This window comes from Salvelinus fontinalis, chromosome 4 (genome assembly GCF_029448725.1).
Source record: "Salvelinus fontinalis isolate EN_2023a chromosome 4, ASM2944872v1, whole genome shotgun sequence".
In the NCBI taxonomy this organism is placed as follows: Eukaryota; Metazoa; Chordata; class Actinopteri; order Salmoniformes; family Salmonidae; genus Salvelinus; species Salvelinus fontinalis.
In genome coordinates, this window is record NC_074668.1 from 59,276,943 (window position 1) to 59,298,096 (window position 21,154).

General features: G+C 41.3%; 1 protein-coding gene across 5 annotated transcripts in view; it reads left to right on the plus strand.

Moving 5' to 3' along the window:
* The window catches only part of LOC129854074 (anoctamin-1-like), a 49,748-nt gene extending 29,233 nt beyond the window's left edge, over positions 1–20,515 (plus strand). For 2 of the 5 annotated variants that reach the window (XM_055920697.1, XM_055920698.1), the window contains exons 13-25: positions 1,783–1,865; positions 3,316–3,387; positions 4,482–4,556; positions 5,396–5,597; positions 5,857–5,968; positions 6,163–6,220; positions 9,231–9,331; positions 9,508–9,650; positions 11,634–11,786; positions 12,381–12,433; positions 12,599–12,783; positions 17,649–17,754; positions 17,918–20,515. In XM_055920697.1, coding sequence (XP_055776672.1) covers positions 1,783–1,865; positions 3,316–3,387; positions 4,482–4,556; positions 5,396–5,597; positions 5,857–5,968; positions 6,163–6,220; positions 9,231–9,331; positions 9,508–9,650; positions 11,634–11,786; positions 12,381–12,433; positions 12,599–12,783; positions 17,649–17,754; positions 17,918–18,130 — 1,556 coding nt within the window. In that variant the 3' untranslated portion in view covers positions 18,131–20,515. Of the gene's footprint in view, positions 1–1,782; positions 1,866–3,315; positions 3,388–4,481; positions 4,557–5,395; positions 5,598–5,856; positions 5,969–6,162; positions 6,221–9,230; positions 9,332–9,507; positions 9,781–11,633; positions 11,792–12,380; positions 12,434–12,598; positions 12,784–17,648; positions 17,755–17,917 lie in introns of those variants that run through there. The other 3 variants (XM_055920699.1, XR_008759228.1, XR_008759229.1) reach the window with 3 other exon arrangements.
* The last annotated feature ends 639 nt before the right edge of the window (positions 20,516–21,154 follow it).

Consider the following 21,154-nt stretch of genomic DNA (forward strand, 5'->3'; position numbering starts at 1 on the left):
GTCTATGAGACCAGGAAGTGCAGGAGCCACGGGAGACCAGTGTGTTGCCATTAGACAATCTTTTGAGTTAAAATTGTGATAATGGTTTGGATTGTAGGTTCCTATGTTTTTTTATTTTATTTATTTTTTTTACCTTTATTTAACTAGGCAAGTCAGTTAAGAACAAATTCTTATTTTCAATGACGGCCTAGGAACAGTGGGTTAACTACCTGTTCAGGGGCAGAACGACAGATTTTTACCTTGTCAGCACGGGGATTTGAACTTGTAACCTTCCGGTTACTAGTCCAACACTCTAACCACTAGGTTACCCTGCCGATAATATCGTAACTTGTTTGAGTTTCAGAGATGTTGATCTTTTTTACTATATTTATAAAGTATAAAGTATAAACCCTGATCCTTTGTCTTTCTCGTACTGTAGTCATTAAGCAGGGGTGGTTATAAAAAATATTACGGCAATTCTGATACTGTTCATTGCAAAATGCGATGATTTTGTCCAATTTGTCAGAAATACGCTGAGGGAAAAAGTTTGACATGTGGCTTGATTGAACCATATTATGCGGTAAATGTGCCATGATTGGTTGAAATTGTGAGTCCTCTTTGTTATGCGGTGATCGGTCAGTTTTAATGACATATTACTGCAATGATTTGACTGTTTTATGTGGTAATAGTGCATTAATTGGTCTAATTTGCACACCCCTTGCATAATAGTTTCGAAAACCAAACCTTAGACAGTAACTAGACCTAGGGTCTGATTTCAATATTGGACTCTTTTGGCATAGAGCAGGGGCATTCAACCAGGGGTCCGTGGAGGTACTGCAGGGGGTCCACATTTTTTCCAAATGTATTGCTAGCACCAACGGAATAAAGGCATTTTGAATTGCATACCTACAGTAGAAAATAGGACAATCTTATTTCTAATGGTTTCAACTTTATTTCTCAACTCCTAATGTTGAGCAAATAACACTCATTGGAGCCAATTACACTAACTGGAGTATCTGACAGACTTTAAAAAATCATCTGCGAATAGGCTACAGTGTGGCTGCTGGTCAGCTTTCTTGACTTGGATATACATTGTTGCCAACACATGGCTAACCTTTGTCTAAACAGCTGCTCTTAGGAGTTCTGAGTTACCTTTCTAGCTTATGGGCTATGTTAGTTTACACTTTCTCTTCCAATTACGTTGGGAGATCAAAATAATGAATATCTATCTACCAAATCTATAAATTTTAATATATTGATTATTTCTCCTTGCCATATTATTATTATTTTTTTGCTAACGTATGATGGGAGTCCCTGGGCCTCCGGTTTGCCTGGGAGGGGATCCCTGGGCAAGAAAAGGTTGAATACCCCTGGCATAGAGGAACTTCAACATTGCCGACGTCAGTCAGTACACTTTAATAGTAGCTAGCAAGATGGAGATCAGAGGTTATTTTTAATGAGTGCATTTCACAAGTGGCTAGTTTTACATCAATTACCTTTCTAAAACCACTGCAAAGGTTTTGCCTTCAAATGTTTGGTTTGAGTCGAGGACGTCCTGGTATGTCTGCCTCGTGATATGTTGGTCGAGTTTTCTGTCTGAATAGGACCCACCCTGGATAGAGTAGTTCCTCTATGCCAAAAGAGTCCATCATTGAAGCCAGACCCTGGTCATTGTTGCCTAGTGTCTGGTTTTCGAGACTGTGCATAATATCCTGGCTATTTTGGCGAAATTCCTGGCGAAATTTTTATCGCAAAATCTTGGCGGGATTGATTTTTAAGGATGGGTTGTGTTTTGTTTCCCAGCTACCATGTTCATGGAGCACTGGAAGAGAAGGCAAATGAGACTCAATTACATCTGGGATTTGACTGGCTTTGAAGAGGAAGAGGTGAGCCTATGCCCTTGTTTTGGACCTGTTTGGCCAATTTGGACATGAACGTCTAATACAATGAAAAAGGATTTCTCCTCTTAATCATGTTTTTTATGTTTTATATTATGGTGGTTCCTGAAGCAGGCGCACAAGGTTTGAAATTGATTTTATTTATTAACTTAATTTTCTTGCAGCTTTCTCTACAGCTGCTGTTACTCAATACTAACCAACTTCCCCGACAAGGTTTATATCACTCTCCCTCACTCTGACATTCTTATCTATTTCAGACAGAATTCATGGTATGTTACTTGTAAAAACAAAATAATAAGGAATTGGTTATATGACCCCCTTTCAAACAGTCCCTTATTTGCCACTTTGAGGGGTGAGGGGTGGGAGTAGCCTGGCGATCTGGTCATCATTTCAAGTTTCAAAGTTTATTCACCACATGCACAGGATACAACGGATGTAAAACAGTACAGTGAAGTGCTTACTTGTGAGCTCTTTCCCAACAATGTAGTGATATAAAATAACAAATAAAAACACAAGAAATATGAGATAAGATCAAGACAATGACTAGGTCTTGAGGTGGAATTTAATGTACCACGTTTTTTTTTAACCTCACCCCTTTTTAAATATAAAGAAGAGGCCGTGTAAAGAAGGTGTATTTTTGTCTAGATATGGAAGGAATATCTGTTCTCTCTCTTTTTCTCTCTCTCTCCCTCTCTCCCCCTCTCCCTCTCCCTCTCTCTCTCTCTCTCTCTCTCTCTCACTAAGGTGCTTCTTAACATCCCCTGTCCTTTTTTTAAAAACGTTTAGTCACTAGGCAGCACCTACTGATGTTAGCAGAGTTGACAGTTGTTTCCCTCATACCTGCCTTACCACCAGGGTGTCTGGTAAACCGTGCTTCGTGACTGCCTGCCCCGGTTCTCCCTCGGCTCTTTGCATGTCAGAGATGGTTAAAAGACACTTGCTTAGCCTTCTCCGTTTCTGTCTGCTCGCACAGTTATGGGCTTGTTTCTGTTTAATATCCAATGACTGCAATGACTGTTTATGTTTACTGGTAGATGGGGGTAAGGTTGTTAAGTAGACAGGCAAGATAATGAATATAACCCGTAGAGGTATTCTAGTAGGTGTCCTTATCAAAATGAAGTAAACATTTCCAAATGCATGAATGCCAAACCCATTTTTGAAAGCCTGCATCCCCTCTTACAGCTACTGTACTCCTAACATTGTTCTGTCACACATTTCCTCCTGTATGCTAGAACTGTCGGTGGTGGTACCCCACCGCACCGAGCCGAAACACTTAGCAGATGACCGAGATTTTTTTGTGTGGGTGTTGCTATGTACTTGACAACTGGTTAAAAACGCCATTTGACCTGGATGATGTCAGTTCCTCCATTTTTGAGTGAAATGTGTTGATGATACCGCTGGACGAGCTTGTTTATTAATGTGCATCTGTCCACTCTAGGACCACCATAGGGCTGAGTATGAGATCCAAGTCATGCAGAAGACCCTGAAGAAACAGGATATGTCTCCCAAGGTAGGCCTTTTCCTATCACTCATGTGCCTCTTGGTGGGCTGTCAAACAACACACCATAAATATTATTACATGATTTATTTCATTCTATGTATGCATCCATGCATAGAATAAATGAAATATTGAAGATTATTTATGGTGTTCAGTGTTTCTCTGTCTATTATTTTGCTGCATCAAGTGTCTGTTGCGCTGGTGCTCTTGACTTATAGTGTCAGAGATGGGGACTGGAACCATCCTAATGGAATCACACAGACTGCTTCTCCCCTCTCGCTCTTGTCTCTGGGCGACATTTCCTATTTGCGAACACACATGTGCTATGAGTAAAGGCACGGTTACGTAACACATGGCGTTTGTCGCCTCCACCTTTTTGTACTCTCGTGAACTCCACCCATTGTAAAGTTATCGACATAGTCACAGTCCAGAACTTTATTCAATGTCACCGAAGAATGCCAATCTAAAGTTGGACTCCTATACAGATTACCTCAATTCTACTGACACTGTCTCCACATGCACGTCTCATCTTCTCCTAGGCTCTAAAATATAATGTATCCTGGAGTGTCCACAACCCATACCCCCACCCTCAATACTCCTATCAGCTATTTTATTAGTCTTAGATGCTCTGCAGTCTATAGTAAGCTGAACAACCTCCCCTGTGTCTATTTACTGCTGCATAACAACAGTTAGCACATGTTGGATATCAACACAGGTGGTTGTTTGTGTCTGGCTTCCTCTGAACTGCAGCTCGTGCATGTCAGCTCCTTTCTCATCAGACCACGAAGGGGTCATTACGTTACATCCCCGTTGCTCATCTGGAAACACGGTCTGAAGTCGCTGACCCTCTTTTTATTTATTAAAAAAGAATACTTTTGTAGACACATTGAGATGCGATTTGACGGCACAGTTTCGTGTCCAGGAGCTCAGATTATGTGTGCTTGGTTGGAGGGGTGTTAGTCCGCTCGGGGCGAGAGTCGCTCTGACTTGATTGGAAATGGCTGTCAGCATAAGCAATCACGGCTGAGGACACACATCGCTGTCAGATAGTTGTTTCGGTTTGCTCCTATTTCTCACCTGATTATGTATTAATTACTCTGTTTCAGGATAAAAAAGTGAAACTGACATGTACAGACCGTGCACCAGCATATATGATGGGATTTTTCATCATGCTTTTTATGGTAAGTTGATGTGCCCAGGGCCCACACAGCATGTTAGTCTGTGGTATTAGATCCAGGGACGTCACTAGGATCGGGCTTTCAGTGATTTAGCCTTGAACCCAGGGTGGGGTACACGCTTAGTTCGTAGAGCCGGGGGTTACGTGAATTTCCCAAAGTCATCCAACCGTTATAATAAACGTAAAGCAATTGCCGTGTGTGGTCAAGTAGATGGTAATTTCAGCACCATTTTAATTGGGACATTGGCATTGTGCTGCCTTGAGACAAGCACAGGAACTCGTCTTGATAAATCAATGTCTGATTTTTGTTTTCACTGAATCTCCATTTGTATATTTGGTTACACAATTAGGCTGGGAAAGTTTACCTAAGTTGAAGTGAGTGCTCATGATCATTAGTCTAGCAATTGAAAGCAATGCAGATCTTTTGGACACACACACAATTAGGCCTATAGGTAACTGCCGAAATAATGGAAACACTTCAGTAAATGAGGGATACAAAGTATTTTGAAAGCAGCTGTGGACAAGTCCAGTCCTGGAGTGTCCTGACAAAAGGAAACAAAAATATTTAGCTTGACTTCATCCAGTGTCCAGAAAAATGTATTTGCATGGTATGCAAATATGTGCATGTTTAATTAGATATGGCCTAATTTGCATATTTTAACACAATATTTCAGAAACATTTTAATACAAAAAAATATTTAATTTGTGTTTACATTCAACTGGTAAAAGTTGATTTGTGATATGATTAAGATTTTTTAAAAATATGTACCTTTATTAGGGTGTGGTGCCTGGCCTTAAACAGCTCATGAAGTCAAAGGTTTTCTTCTCTTGTCTCCTCTGCAGGTTGGTGTGACCTTTGCTGTAGTGTTCGGGGTCATCCTGTACAGAATCTCCATCAAGGCTGCCTTACACATGAGCTCTAATCCCACGGCTCGCTCCAACATCCGGGCAACTGTCAAGGGCACAGCTGCTGTCATCAACCTGGTGATTATCATCATCATGGATGAGGTCTACGGAGCCGTAGCTCGCTGGCTCACTCTTCTTGGTTAGTCCCTCAAAATATGAAAAGGAAGCATGTGATCACACAACTGTACCATCTTAGCAAAGCTCTCCCTGTATTAGACCCTGCAGTCTATCTGGGAGTGCTACCTGTATTGACCAATATTTTTTAAACTACATTTTTAACTACTTTCTGGTGTTGGCAACAAAAGCTACAGTTCTGGATTATATCCCCCTTGACCACTGAAACCTCTTCAGTTCTTTATCAGTCAAGTGATATAAACTCATTGTGTTTTTATTCTCAGAGGTGCCAAAGACTGACAAGAGTTTTGAGGAGAGGCTGATAATCAAGACCTTTGTTCTGAAGTTTGCCAATGCCTTCTCCCCCATCGTCTACCTGGCCTTCTTCAGGGGCAGGTTGAACTCTCCTCTACTCTATTTGACTAATAAGCTTCTCCACAACTCAAACATCTTAACATATATTCGACCATAGATACACTTTCACCATAAAACCTGATTTTATGTTTAATCATTTGTTTTGTAGTGTGATTTACACCTCTTAAGGATAGTGGCCAATGAATATGAACTTTTTTCAACCTGTATGTCCACAGAATGGTTGGGCGTCCTGGGGACTATGTGTATGTTATCGGGTCATACAGGATGGAGGAGGTAATCAACTGTCTTTGTTTATCTTTGAACATTGACCAGAATGCCTTTTAAATGTTGACCAAAATAAGTTCTAATGATTCAATGCTGGATAATCAATGGAAATATTACCATATGCTGTAATGGTTATAACCCTCCCTTATTTACGAAGTAACAGGGGCAAGATCCTCTATAGCACATATGTCAGAGTCAAGGCCCGCGGGCCACATCCGGCCCGCGAGAAGGTTTTTTACGGCCCCTGGGATGATCTTGATTTATTATTAGAACCGGCCCGCAGACCGCAGCAAGCCGGCAGCCCGCAGATCTTTTACACGCACCAATACTACATTTCCCACAATGCAACGGTGACGCACCGAGCAGTAGGCTGCTTCATTTCAATATTTATTGGCACAGCAGTCGTCAGCATCACAGTAAAATTAACTTTCAGATACCCATCAAAAATGGCAAAACGGAAGGTGGACACTGAGAACCGGGGGTTTCAAACAAGGTGGGAGTCGGAGTATATGTTCACGGAGGTAGCTGGAAAACCTGTGTGTCTTCTGTGTGGAGAAAGTGTGGCGGTACTGAAAGAGTATAATCTGAGACGACATTATGAAACGAAACACGCGGACAAAAACAAGAATATGGACATGGAACAAAGGCTACAAAAGGCAGAGGAATTAAAACGAGGCCTCAAATCTCGACAGGCTCTGTTCAAAAAAGCCAAATCACAAGGCCAGGCTGCTGTCAAGGCCAGTTTTATTTTGGCAGAAGAGATCGCTAAATCAGCCCGGCCATTTACGGAGGGGGATTTCATCAAAAACTGCATGATTAAAGTTTGTGACGAAGTTTGCCCAGAAAAAAGGCAACTTTTTAAATGTGAGTCTGAGCAGAAACACCATTGCCGAGAGAGTAGACCAGTTGTCCATCAATCTAAAAGAGCAGCTTGTGAAAAAGGGAAAAGATTTCATTGCATATTCCTTGGCTGTGGATGAGAGCACCGACATTTCTGACATTGCCCAGTTGTCAATTTTCATCCGCGGAGTGGACTCCAGCCTAAGCGTGACAGAGGAGTTTTTGGCTTTACGTCCTATGCATGGCACAACTACGGGGCATGATTTGTATGAAGAGGTGTCAAGATGTGTAAATGAGATGGAGCTGCCTTGGGAAAAACTCGTGGGTTTGACAACCGACGGAGCACCTGCGATGTGTGGACACAGGAGCGGACTGGTGGCGAAGATACGGGAAAAGATGCAAGAGGAAAACGCGACAGGTGAGCTGACAGCTTATCATTGTATCATACACCAGGAAGCATTGTGCGGTAAAGCCTTGAAAATGGAGCATGTAATGAGCATCATCACGCGCACAGTTAACTTTATCAGAGCCAAAGGTTTGAATCACCGCCAGTTCAAGGCATTTCTGACGGAGTTAGAAACGGAGCATGGTGATTTGCCTTATCACACAGAGGTGCGATGGCTAAGCCAGGGAAAGGTGCTTCAAAGATGTTTCGAGCTTCGTGAGGAGATTTGTCTGTTCTTGGACAGCAAAGGGAAAGACACAACACAACTCCGAGACGAAATGTTTCTGTGTGAAATGGCTTTTCTGTGTGACATTACGAGTCATCTGAATGCAATGAACTTGCAGCTGCAGGGTCGGGATCATGTCATCTCTGATATGTACAGTACAGTGAAGGCATTTAAAACCAAACTGACTCTGTGGGAGACGCAGATGCGGAAAGAAAATTTGAGCCACTTTCCCAGCTGCCAGACCATGAAAGAGAAGCTCTCTACCAGTGCGTTCCCGAGCGCACAGTTGGCTGATAAAATAGGTATGCTTGCCGCTGACTTTCGACGCCGATTTGCTGACTTTGAAGCACAAAAAAGCAGGTTGGAACTGCTCGGTAACCCATTTGCTGTTGACGTGGAAAGCTCACCACCAAACCTCCAAATGGAGTTGATTGACCTCCAATGCAATGATGCACTGAGGGCAAAATATGCGGCAGTGGGTGCTGCGGAGTTCGCCCGTTTCCTCCCCGACACAATGCCCCAGCTGCGCATCCAGGCTGCTCAAACGTTGTCTATGTTTGGCAGCACATACCTGTGTGAACAACTGTTTTCTTTGATGAACCTGAACAAAACATCACACAGAAGTCGACTTACTGCTGAACACCTCCACTCAATTCTGAGGATTTCCTCAGCTCAGAGCCTTACCCCGAACATTGATGAACTTGTGGAAAAGATGGGACACCACCAAGTATCACCCTCAACCTCAAACAAGTGAACATTACTGTGCAATCACATATTTAGAGTTTTTACTCAGTTCAAGTTTAAAAGTTAAAGTTTAATATTTGTTTTCACTGCATGTTACTTCTCCTTAAACAAAGTGTTGTTTTTGATTAATAGATTTTTGCACTTTATTTTATTGTATTTCAATCCAATTATATTTTAAAAATATTTCAGTTGAGTGGATGATAGAAAATTGCTATTATTGTTTTTTTCTTTGAAGTAAATTTAGCCCACTTTTGCTAAAATAGAAAATATAGGCTACTGATGGTGCCTTGAATACCGGTTTCTTTCATTTAATGTTCATGTTATGGGGATTTTTATATAAAGGAAATTTGTCTTTTGTGTCTGTTGAAAATTAAAGATTACTGACAGAGCCATAAGAAAATATTGCTTTATTTATCTGATCATATTGGAATATATTTGTTAGGTTTTCAGTAGGTTCAATTAGGTTCACTAGACTATATGCGTCATTTAAAAATTTTTCAATGAACATTCGAACAGTCCGGCCCTCGGCTTGTAGCTAAATTTTTTATTTGGCCCTCCGTCCATTTGACTTTGACACCCCTGCTCTATAGGTATCCCAGGGCAGTTGTATAGGTTCCAGGCCTGGTGCCCTTGAGCCCTGTCCTAAAGACAGTTTGCGTTGTAGATCAAATCAAAGCTAGCCAACCTTCAAACCTGTTAGATGGAGATTACCTCTGTTATCTGTGTGTCTGATGGTGTTGACTGCTGTCTCGTCTGTACACCAGTGTGCCCACGCAGGCTGTCTGATGGAGCTGTGTATTCAGCTCTGCATCACCATGCTTGGCAAACAGCTCATCCAGAACAACCTTTTTGAAATCGGCATCCCGTAAGTACAGTACAGAGCAGGCGCCATTCTGTCTGGATGAAACTAGGACATAATCACACACCCACTCTCACACACATGCAGGCACACACACACACACACACACACCCAAGCACTAAAAGAAAGATGCTCAGGGCTGGACTCATGTTACTACCATTTCTTTTCTCTGCTCAAAACAGTAAAATAAAGAAGATGATCAGGCGTCGGAAGTCTGACATGGACTCTCAGCAGCAGGAGGACTATAACATGACCCTACAGCGTCATGAGAAGGACCACTTCCTGGGTCCCTTTGTGGGCCTCAGCCCAGAGTACATGGAGATGAGTGAGTCATATGTCAGTCTGTCCAGTAAAGCTCCTGACAGCTTACTGAGGATCAGCCGCCCTCAACCCACCCTATTCCAAATGCTCCTTATCACACGAGACAGAGGGGAAATGAACTACTGCAGTGTGCCGTGAGTAGAGATTTGGGGCAAAGGATCATAGAGATCATAGATATACTGTTTCATTCTAGGGAGTGTGATAAGCATGTCTGATTGGATTTTCCCTTTTAAGGTCAACTAATTACTGGCAATGAATTACTTCTAATGTACTGTGCACTACATACATAATTGGTCAACTAATGTACATTAGTTGACCAATTATTTTAAGCTTTTAAGCTCTTGCTATTGAGGTCAGGTCTTTGTGTGTTTTTATGCAGGGACGACAAAACCATGTTTGTATGAAATTGGCAACTTCTATAAATGTCACTGATTACTGCGTAAAGAGCGGTGTTACCGAGGATAACATTTTCTTGCTTGCTAATTCCAGTAATCACTTTATTGACGGCATAGCGTGACATTTGATAAGAAATGTTACTTCATGCCGCTCACGGTATTAGATCCTGATTAGTTGTAAAACCTCCGATGTGGAACCCTTTCTAAAATGCGTATTCTCTGCATGAGATTATCTTCAGTGGAGAAGCAGAGAACTGTTTTGTCTATGATGCCGACGTAATCAACGTAAGTGGATTTAGTTGACCTGATTTTACTTTAGTCCTTAGATGTCTTTATCAGTGGCTTCTTTCATAATTGCAGCATCCGACTGAATAACTGGGCAATCTCAAAAGCATGTTCATTGAAAAGACACATTATGTAAGACGGAGATCGGGGAAACCTCAAACGTCCATACATCTGTGCCATAACATACTGATACTACTACATTACTTACTGTATACCAGGAGCGTTGCGCCAGTAACTGAAACATTTCTAGATTGAATCCCCGAGCTGACAAGGTAAACATCTGTTGTTCTGCCCCTGAGCAAGGCAGTTAACCCACTGTTCTCTGGGCGCAATGACGGGGATGTCAATTAAGGTAGCCCCCCCGCACCTCTCGGATTCAGAGGGGTTAAATGTGGAAGACACATTTCAGTTGAATGCATTCAGTTGTACAACTGAATGGGGTATCCCACTTTCCCTTCTTTTTCCCACACCATATCAGTCATAAGAAGCCTTACTGCTCCCTCTCACTATCCGTGCAGTGGATAAACCTTGAATAATTACTGTATGGTATTCATTCACAGTATTTTGAACTAAAGTGTTTATAATGCAGTTCCATACCCTGATACACAAAAGCCATAAAGAAGGATTATGGTAATGATTCCAGGGTTAGTTCATTATGTCTAGTTATTATTTATACTGTTCAACTTTATCAACTAGAAATAGTTCATCTCTGGATAGCAGCTATAGAAGCACAGTCATATTATTGTAGCATAGCAGTCCTATATACTCTGACTCAAAGATTCAGTCCATCTTTAGGTTGGTAGGCATGCCTGTTTTTAAGTGGCTTTTTCAAGGGTACTCAACTGAAAACCAGCTAGGTTTAATATATGGATGCAGCAGACATAAAACCTGCACACAGGCACAAAAGGCCAGAGTGTTTGAACCCATTCAGAGTGTGAAGTGGGCAATTTTCGTATATATTTTGTTGCTTGGATCTCTGGAAGTTCTACCCAGTACATTTCAGTTTCTGACTGGCCATCCGAAAGTAAGTGCAGAAACATGGCGTGTCCTCATTCCACCATCTCATTCATGTTCGTCTCTCATATGTTCTCCTTGTATTGTGTATTTTAAATGTAAACGCGTATCTAGCGTAGTCTGGTATTAAGAGTAGACTATTATAGGCTTGTGCTCCTCTTTCCACTTCCCTCTATACTCGTGCTCCAGTTATCTAATTTGAGATCTAATCTACCCAGCATGCTTTGTGTTGATTTCCTTGTGGTTATAATGTCCATTTTGAATATCTTTTATTTTTTTATTTTAACTTGCAGTCATCCAGTTTGGGATGGTGACCCTGTTTGTGGCCTCCTTTCCCTTGGCGCCACTCTTTGCTCTGCTCAACAACATCATCGAGATCCGTCTGGATGCTAAGAAGTTTGTCACAGAGGTCAGGAGGCCCATCGCAGCCAGAGCAAAAGACATTGGTACAGTAGGTTTCCATCTCCACACTTTTAACAGCACTGGTCTATTGATGCTATAATAAAAGGAGCATTTTTACATAATTGGAGATTCCTAGACTTGACCCTACACAATAGATACCAAATGAAATTAGATTGCAGGAGTTTCCCATCTGAAAACACAGGTCCCTCACAAATGTTCTGGTCTTGTTGGTGTGAATACATCATTGAGTCAGTCTCTGACTTTGACCAAATACTGTGGCTATTTGGTTTGAATGCAGTACATTTTTTGCCTACAATAATGCAGTACATTTTTTGCCTACAATAATGCAGTACATTTTTTTGCCTACAATAATGCAGTAAAATCGAATGATCCTTAAAACCCCTTATTAACCCCTTATTAACAATCCATTCAGTATATCAGTGAGATATACATTTTAAGTTAATGTTTTTCTGGTGGTGCACATTGATGGTGTGACCATTATTTAAAAAAAAATGAACCAATGAATCAACCATTGCATCTACCATTTTTAATTAAAATAGGTACATGTTATGAAGCCCGCTTGTCTAACCAGTTATTGGTGTTTTGAGCATATCTCTATATCTTATTTGTTCTCTCAGGCATCTGGTATAATCTTCTGAGAGGGCTCAGCAAAGTAGCAGTCATTGTAAATGTAAGTGCATACCTTCACATTAATAAAAACATTTAATGTGCTCATTATTTCCAGGTCTGTCACCAAGATTATACAATGTTGACATTTTGTCATTTGCATTAGTGGACATTTGAAAATAATTTTGGTCATAACTCCACTCCCCTCTCCTCTGTCTGCTCTCTCCAGGCGTTTGTGATTTCCTTTACGTCAGACTTCATCCCTCGACTAGTCTACCAGTACATGTACAGCCCCGATGGCTCCATGCACGGCTTTGTCAACCACACTCTGTCCTACTTCAACGTCAGTGACTTCCAGCCTGGCACTGCCCCTCTGCAGCCTATGCACCTGGGGTATGACGTGCAGATATGCAGGTAAGACAGTCAAAATATTATTGCCCCCTACGATGAAATCGGGAAGAGGACTATGAATCTGTCTCCGTGTGTATGTGTGTACGTCACCACTGGCCCGATTTTGACGAAACTTGGGTGAATGATGTCTTGCCATAGAGGTCCGGCATTTACAAAATGACACTGATTGGCCAGATGGTGGTGCTGATTGGCCAGATGGTGAAAATTACAACTTTGAAAGGTCACGCTCCGCACTCTGTTTGACATAATGTCATGAAATTCGCTACATAGGTCCCTCTCCTCACAAGGAACAAGTTTGCCTCACCGACCCATAAGGTCCACCATGATGGATTTTCCGCCATTTTGAATGTTGTGAAAAACACTAAAAACGCTACTCTGGTACCAAATTATCGATCTGCACGAAAGGTCTCAATGCAATATTTTCCAGACTAGTAATTAAAACAACAATATTGACCAAAGCTAATGGTAATTTACCAAAGCAACCGGAGTCTTCAATAATTTGGGCAATTAACAGAATCCATGGTCACTTTTGTCATTTATACTTAAATAACTTTTATTTTTGTTATATCTGTGTCCATGAGTTTATATTAGATAGATCATATGGTTCAAGAGAAAAATAGCCTAATTAATGAAAAAAAGCATCAAATCAACAATGGCATTATTTTCAATAAACTCTGCAACTCTTCCAACTATTGACTTTTTTCACAACTTCCACCAGTTTAACAACAAAACATTGACAACAAATACACTACAAGACCAAAATGTCAAACATCTCATTCCAAGATCATGGGCATTAATATGGAGTTGGTCTAGATGTTACTAGATGTTGGAACATTGCTGCGGACACATGCTTCCATTCAGCCACAAGAGCATTAGTGAGGTCGGGCACTGGTGTTGGGCGACTAGGCCTGGCTCGCAGTAGGCGTTGCAATTCATCCCAAAGGTATTCGATGGCATTGAGGTCAGGGCTTTGTGCAGGCCAGTCAATTTCTTCCATACCGATCTCGACAAACCATTTCTGTATGGACCTCGCTTTGTGAACGGAGAGCATTGTCATGCTGAAACAGGAACGGGGATTCTCCAAACTGTTGCCACAAAGTTGGAAGCACAGAATCGTCTAGAATGTCGTTGTATGCTGTAGCGTTAAGATTTCCCTTCACTAGAACTAAGGGACCTATCCCGAACCATGGAAAACAGCCCGAGACCATTATACAGTTGGCACTATGCATTCTGGCAGGTAGCGTTCTCCTGGCATCCGCCAAACCCAAATTCGTTTGTCAGACTGCCAGATGGTGAAGCGTGATTCATCACTCCAGAGAACGCGTTTCCACTGCTCCAGAGTTCAATGACGGTGAGCTTTACACCACTCCGGCTGATGCTTGGCATTGCACATGGTGATCTTAGGCTTGACGGCCATGGAAGCCCATTTAATGAAGCTCTGACGGACAGTTATTGTGCTGACATTGCTTCCAGAGGCAGTTTGGACCTCGGTAGTGAGTGTTTCAACTGAGGACAAGCGATTTTTAGGCGTTACGCGCTTCAGCACTCTGCGCTCCCATTTTGTGAGCTTGTGTGGCCTACCACTTTGCGGCTGAGCCGTTGTTGCTCCCAGACGTTTCCACTTCACAATAACACCACTTACAGTTGACCGTGGCAGCTCTGGCAGGGCATACATTTGACGTACTGACTAGTTGGAAAGGTGGCATCTTATGACGGTGCCACGTTGAAAGTCACTGAGCTCTTCAGTAAGGCTATTCTACTGCCAATGTTTGTCTATGGAGATTGGATGGCTATGTGCCCGATTTTATACACCTGTCAGCAATGGGTGTGGCTGAAATAGCCGAATCCACTAATTTGAAGCGGTGTCCACATACGTTTTTATATATAGTGGACATATTGACATCGTAAAATAAATACAAGTGTATAATAAAAGGGATAATGCTGAAACCCTCATATTAAACACCAATGGTATTCACAAAGTTGATGGATTAGGAGGTTTTATAGCTTTGTCATTCTATATTATTTCATATATTTTACATGTGATAAGGCCACACAGTGTGCCAAAGATAATTACAGACACCTGTAACAATCTGTTTATGATAGATTACATAAAATCCTTGAAAGAAACCAAAATTCTGGTTGTTTACTTGTAAACTTCACAAGTTTCCAGTAATATATCGTCCCTTTGCAACCATTCTCAAGACTCAACACATGCAATCACATTCATATCGACCACACAATGGCACTCTAACGGGCACATGTTTTGTTACTTTCAGTATAGTCTAGGTTGAATTGGGAGAGGATATATGGACATGCCTGGTTCCCAATATTGATGACTTATGTCATGCAGGGAGAGTTGAGTGGGGACAAACGGATTAGGTTCCGTCAGTTCCATCAGTCATCCTAATGAGCCTTCTCCAACTCGCTAGTTTATGCTTGTGGCTAGAAAATTCAGTGAGAATTTAAAACTTGTCTGCCATAGTTGGGACTTAGGAGAGTGTTCAGAATCATTCTGTTTTTATCAGAGAAATTGTTTGTTTTATTTCATCCCAAAACATAGATGTTAATGCCGTAGTTGTACATTTTGGGTGAAAATCACTCCAATGAATGTTTTAGCTGTCACACTGGCATGATAACATTGGCTACACTATCGAGCTACTTCCCCCAGCAGTGCTCTGCAAGCGGGAGCGAAGGAAACACTGTGCCCAATGATTTAGAAACACTGAACAAAAATATAAATGCAACATGTTAACTGTTTGTCCCATGTTTTATGAGCTGAAATAAAAGATCCCAGAAGTTTTCCATAAGCACAAAAAGCTTATTTCGCTCAAATGTTGTGCAAAAATGTGTTTACATCCCTGTTAGTGAGCATTTCTCCTTTGCCAAGATAATCCATCCACCTGACAAGTCTGGCATATCAAGAAGCTGACTAAACGCCATGGTCATTACACAAGTGCACCTTGTGCTGGGGACAATAAAAGGCCACTCTAAAATGTGCCGTTTTGTCACACAACACAATGCCACAGATGTCTCAAGTTTTAAGGAAGTGTGCAATTGGCATGCTGACTGCAGGAATGTCCACCAGAGCTTTTGCCAGATATTTCAATGTTCATTTCTCTACCATAAGCCGTTGTTTTAGAGAATTTGTCAGTATGTCCAACCGGCCTCACAACCGCACACCATGTGTAACCACGCTAGCCCAGAACCTCCACATCCAGCTTCTTCACCTGCAGAATTATCTGTAGCTGATGAAACTGTGGGTTCACACAACCAAAGAATTTCTGCACAAACTGTTAGAAACCGTCTCAGGAAAGTTAATTTGCATACTTATAGTCCTCGCCAGGGTCTTGACTTGACTGCAGTTCAGCGTCGTAACCGACTTCAGTGGGCAAATTATGAATCCCAGTTTCAACAGTACCGGGCAGATGGCAGACAGTGTGTATGGTGTTGTGTTGGCGAGCGGTTTGCTGATGTCAACAGAGTGCCCCATGGTGGCAGTGGGGTTATGGCAGGGGCAGGCATAAGCTATGGACTACGGACAATGAACACAATTGCATTTTTATCGATGGCAATTTGAATGCACAGATACCGTGATGAGATCCTGAGGCCCATTGTTGTGCCATTCAGCCATCACCTCATGTTTCAGCATGATAATATACAGCCCGATATCGTAAGGATCTGTACACAATTCCTGGAAGTTGAAAATGTCCCAGTTCTTCCATGGCCTGCATACTCCCCAGACATGTCACCCATTGAGCACGTTTGGGATGCTCTGGACTGACGTTTACGACTTCACACAGCCATTGAAGAGAAGTGGGCCAACATTCCACAGGCCACAATCAACAGCCTGATCAACTCTATGCGAAGGAGGTGTGTCGCGCTGCATGAGGCACACCAGATACTGACTGGTTTTCTGATCCATGCCCCTACTTTTTTTTAAAGGTATATTTGACCAACAGATGCATATTTGTATTCCCAGTTGTGGAATCCATAGATTAGGGCCTAATGAATTTATTTCAATTGACTGATTTTCCTTATGAACTGTCACTCAGTAAAATCTTTGAAATGGTTGCATGTTGCGTTTAAATTTTTGTTCATTGCGTACACTAGATGACTGACAGAGTGAGCTGTTTTGAAGAGTGAGCTGTTTTGATCTGTCTGTCTTGGCGCTAACCCATCATTGTAAAAAATATGCATTTATTCATGTCTACATTTGTTTTTGCCGTGTTTATGACATGACACCTTAATGCATACTTTTAAATTGTATTATGTGAGCTAAACATAAAGTAGCTAACGTAGCTACCGCCAGCGACATGTGATACAGCTGCCCGGTGAAGCAACTGCTGCCCAGCGAGAAGCAACATTGGTAAATTGGAAACACCTCGATTCTACACTGTTGCACTTGTCATTCACACCGACTTGTCATTGCGTTAGCTTGTTTCCATGTCCCAGGGACATCCAGATGGTGACCAATACTACAAGGTATTTCTCCCTCGCCCCTCGAAATACTCACTTTATTTTACAAGTTTTAACCAGAGCCATGCTGCTGTTGTTGCCAGCTAGCTAGCATCAACTAGCTAGCTGGGAAGGGCTCATCAGGACGACTGACTGAACCGAATCCGTTCATCTCCACTCGACTCTCAATTTGGGCACCAGGCGTGTCCGGATAGCCTCTCCCGTTTTTGAATTGTTGCCACTAATTGTCCCAGGTGGGGGGCGCTGCGTCATTCTTGCGGGGGCCGACATGTTTACTGTGCCTTGTTTTCAAATAGGTATTACATCATGAGAATGTGTGTGAAGTCTATCGTACTCTTTGGATGCGTTGTCATTTATAGTCAATCATTTTGCCAATTCTATCCTCTCTCCAGATACAAAGACTACAGAGAGACACTATGGTCCAACACCCCCTATGACCTCTCCAAGGAGTTCTGGGCTATACTGGCTTGCCGGCTGGCCTTTGTCATTGTTTTTCAGGTCAGATGCCTATACAAAAACAAACCTATGAGTCATTGAGGGTTTAATCTTTTTATGCTGAAAGTATTTTTATCATATCCTTTTGAATGACTGTTTTTGGAATTGTATTGAAGGAATTGTGAAAGAAATGCCTCCGATCCGTACCATCTGTCTTCCCTTCTAGAATGTGGTGATGCTGATGAGTGACTTTGTTGACTGGCTGATCCCAGACATTCCCAAGGACATCAGTCTGCAGATCCACAAGGAGAAGATCCTCATGGTGGAGCTCTTCATGAAGGAGGAAGAGGGCAAGAAGCTCCTTCGAGACAACCACACCAACCAAAGTCCTTTTCAGCCCCGCTCTCGCCCTGCCTCGCATACACATTCTAACTGCTAGTGCCCTAGGTGGCGGCTCCATCTGTCCGTTCATCTGGTCTGTTTAAAAACCTTCAGTCCCTCTGTCTGGACTTGCACACTCCACACACACACACACACAGCGGCCTACTCAAGAAAAGAGGGAGGCAGTTATTGGCAGGCTTCTGCACCTGCACCCCTTCTGACTTGTAGCAAGTCATTGCCCATCTTTTTGGTGAACCAGGTATCAGGCAGAAGGCTCAAAGTGCTTTTTCTCTCTTTTGCACAAAAATAATACAATGCAGGAAAACATATAGATCTTTTTTGAATATGCAATTTTGCTAGCTAATGGTTTTTTTGTAACTTTTGCCTTTTTAAGACACTGAGATCAGGTAAAGGAGCTTGCCATTCTGCCTGTTTACCATGCCAATTTGCCCTTATGTCATGTTTTTTATGTCCTGTTTGTTATTAGACTATTAGACATCCAATTGGCAACAGATTTTCATGCAAATATTCTAAAACCTGCAAAAAAACAATATGCAAATTTTCCCACCAGAGATGTTTCCGTGAAATTGACATGTTGTAGATAAAAGTATGTGCATGATGACGTAGTACACATAAAAATACCTTTTGCAGTTAAATTCCCACATACCGAATAAAAAAATTGCCTACAAGTTAAAGGTATCCATCACATTTTCAAATTTACTGATGGTTTTCTCACAAAAAAATGTTACGTTATATAGCGAGTGTGCCCACTTTGGTATTGGCAAATGCGCTCTAGCCAACGTATTGGCGCGCTGTTGGCTAGAGTGCGCATATAGCCTACATGAGGATATTATGGACAAAAGAGCGAGATTATTTTTATTTGTCAAATAGCAGCCAAGCATCGACGATCATATCACCAGAATAAGATCCTCGATATTTACTGGAAAGGAGCATCAAGCTCATCACCTAGCACTTTCACCACCATGTGAAGTTCATCATAATTTATTTAATCTGTAGCCTAAAAAACTGCTTGCTTTCCCGACGATTCGTAGTGGCAGGACCACACATGTCATCGCGTGACTCCCAAGTTTACTTCGATATGATGGTTATTCCACCGATATTTCTCGCATAATTAATTTTACCTACACAAGAAGAACCCACCTTGTCGATCGTATTTTGTCGACATTTGCAAAGTTTACTAAACATTTGACTGTTTCCATCAGACCTGTCATTACCTTTTTTACCCTGACATGTACTTTACCAGCATAAAAAGTTTGGATGGAAAACTTTATAATAGCCATGTTGTGAATAAAATTCTAGCAATTCAAACATTTAGACTGGGACAGTGGCCTACATTTCTGTTTCATAAACACAAATTACTTTGAAGGAGTTTATTTTCTGATTAACAAAAATTTAAATGGATCCCATGCACAGACAACTATTTCAAGGAGAAGAAGGTATTTTGTCAGCTCATTTTGCATTTCATTTGTAAGTAAACTATACTTTTTAATGCATATCTGATACATATTCAATATTGAATCCTATCAATATACACAGTCTACAAAACATTAGGAACACTGTCCTAATATTGAGTCGCACCCTCTTTTGCCCTCAGGGTATGGACTTAATCAGGGAATGCACTCTACAAAGTGTTGAAAGCGTTCCACAGGGTTGCTGGCCCATGTTGACTCCAATGCTTCCCACAGTTGTGTCAAATTGGCTGGATGTCCTTTGGGTGGTGGACCACACAGGAAACTGTTGAGTGTAAAAAAAAAAAAAAAACGACAGCGTTGCAGTTCTTGACACACTCAAACCAGTGCGCCTGGCACTTACTACCATACCCTGTTCAAAGGCACTTAAATCTATTGTTTTGCCCGTTCACCTTTTGAATGGCACACAAACAATCCATGTCTCAAGGATAAAAAATTATTCTTTAACCTGTCTACTCCCATTCATCTACACTGATTTGAGTGGATTTAACAGGTGACATCAATAAGGGATCATAGCTTTCACCCGGTTTCACCTGGTCAGTCTGTCGTGGAAAGAGCAGGTGTTCCTAATGTTTTGTACACTCAGTGTATATGATTTGTAAAAACAGGATCAACTTTCATTAAAAAAAAATCTTAACACAAGTTGCACAACATCATTAAAAGCCTTTTTAAAACCGCATGATCAAACCAAGGCCAAATGAAGCACAAAAACAAACGAGAGGAAAAAAAAAAGGTCTATCCTTTGTGGTACCATGTCCCTGTTTTTCTTGTTTGTGACCACTGTTTTTTATACAGTATGATCTGTAAATCTGTGTTTAGGAATGTGACAGACCTTTGATTTAGTCCCTTTTTTGTGCCATAAGACTTCTGATCAAACAGGTGTTTTTTTATTTATTTTTATTTTTTACTTCACTTCAATGGAATGACATGGAACCTAACCCCCCCCCCCCCCCCCCCCCACTGTTGGAATGAATTACGTTATTCACAATGAACAATTATGATATACTTTATTTTCAATGATATGTACAATATTTAACTGTCTTAAACTTCTGTTTTGTGTGTCCACGGTATTGAAATGTGTAAACATCGACTTCTTGCCATATAATATGTTTGGAATATTACATTACGCCTGGATGCATACCCAGGTGCTTGATACTGATTATATAAGATGTCTTTCATTTTGCTTATAGAAAGAACTCTGTTGACCATAAACGTAGGCTAAAATGTATTTGTTAGGACACTGCAGAATATTGCATTACCTCATATTTTAATTTCTGATGCAAGGACACATTCTTGTTTTTTTGTGTTTTTTTTCAACTACTAATCGACTTAATGTATGTTCATTGTATGACTTATAGGCCGACGCTGAATGGCAGCCACAATACCTTGTTTTTGATTCGAGTGGCATCTTATTCCCAACTGATCCTTAGATATTTCACTCCTTGATATTCCTCTTGATATAGATTTAACTGGAGCAGTAGAGATCAACTTGGTGTATTAAATCTTTACCTGAATTGTACAGCAACATTACAACTATAATTGATTAGGATAGTACTACATTTATTTCATATTTCAGTTGAGATTTTCTTTTT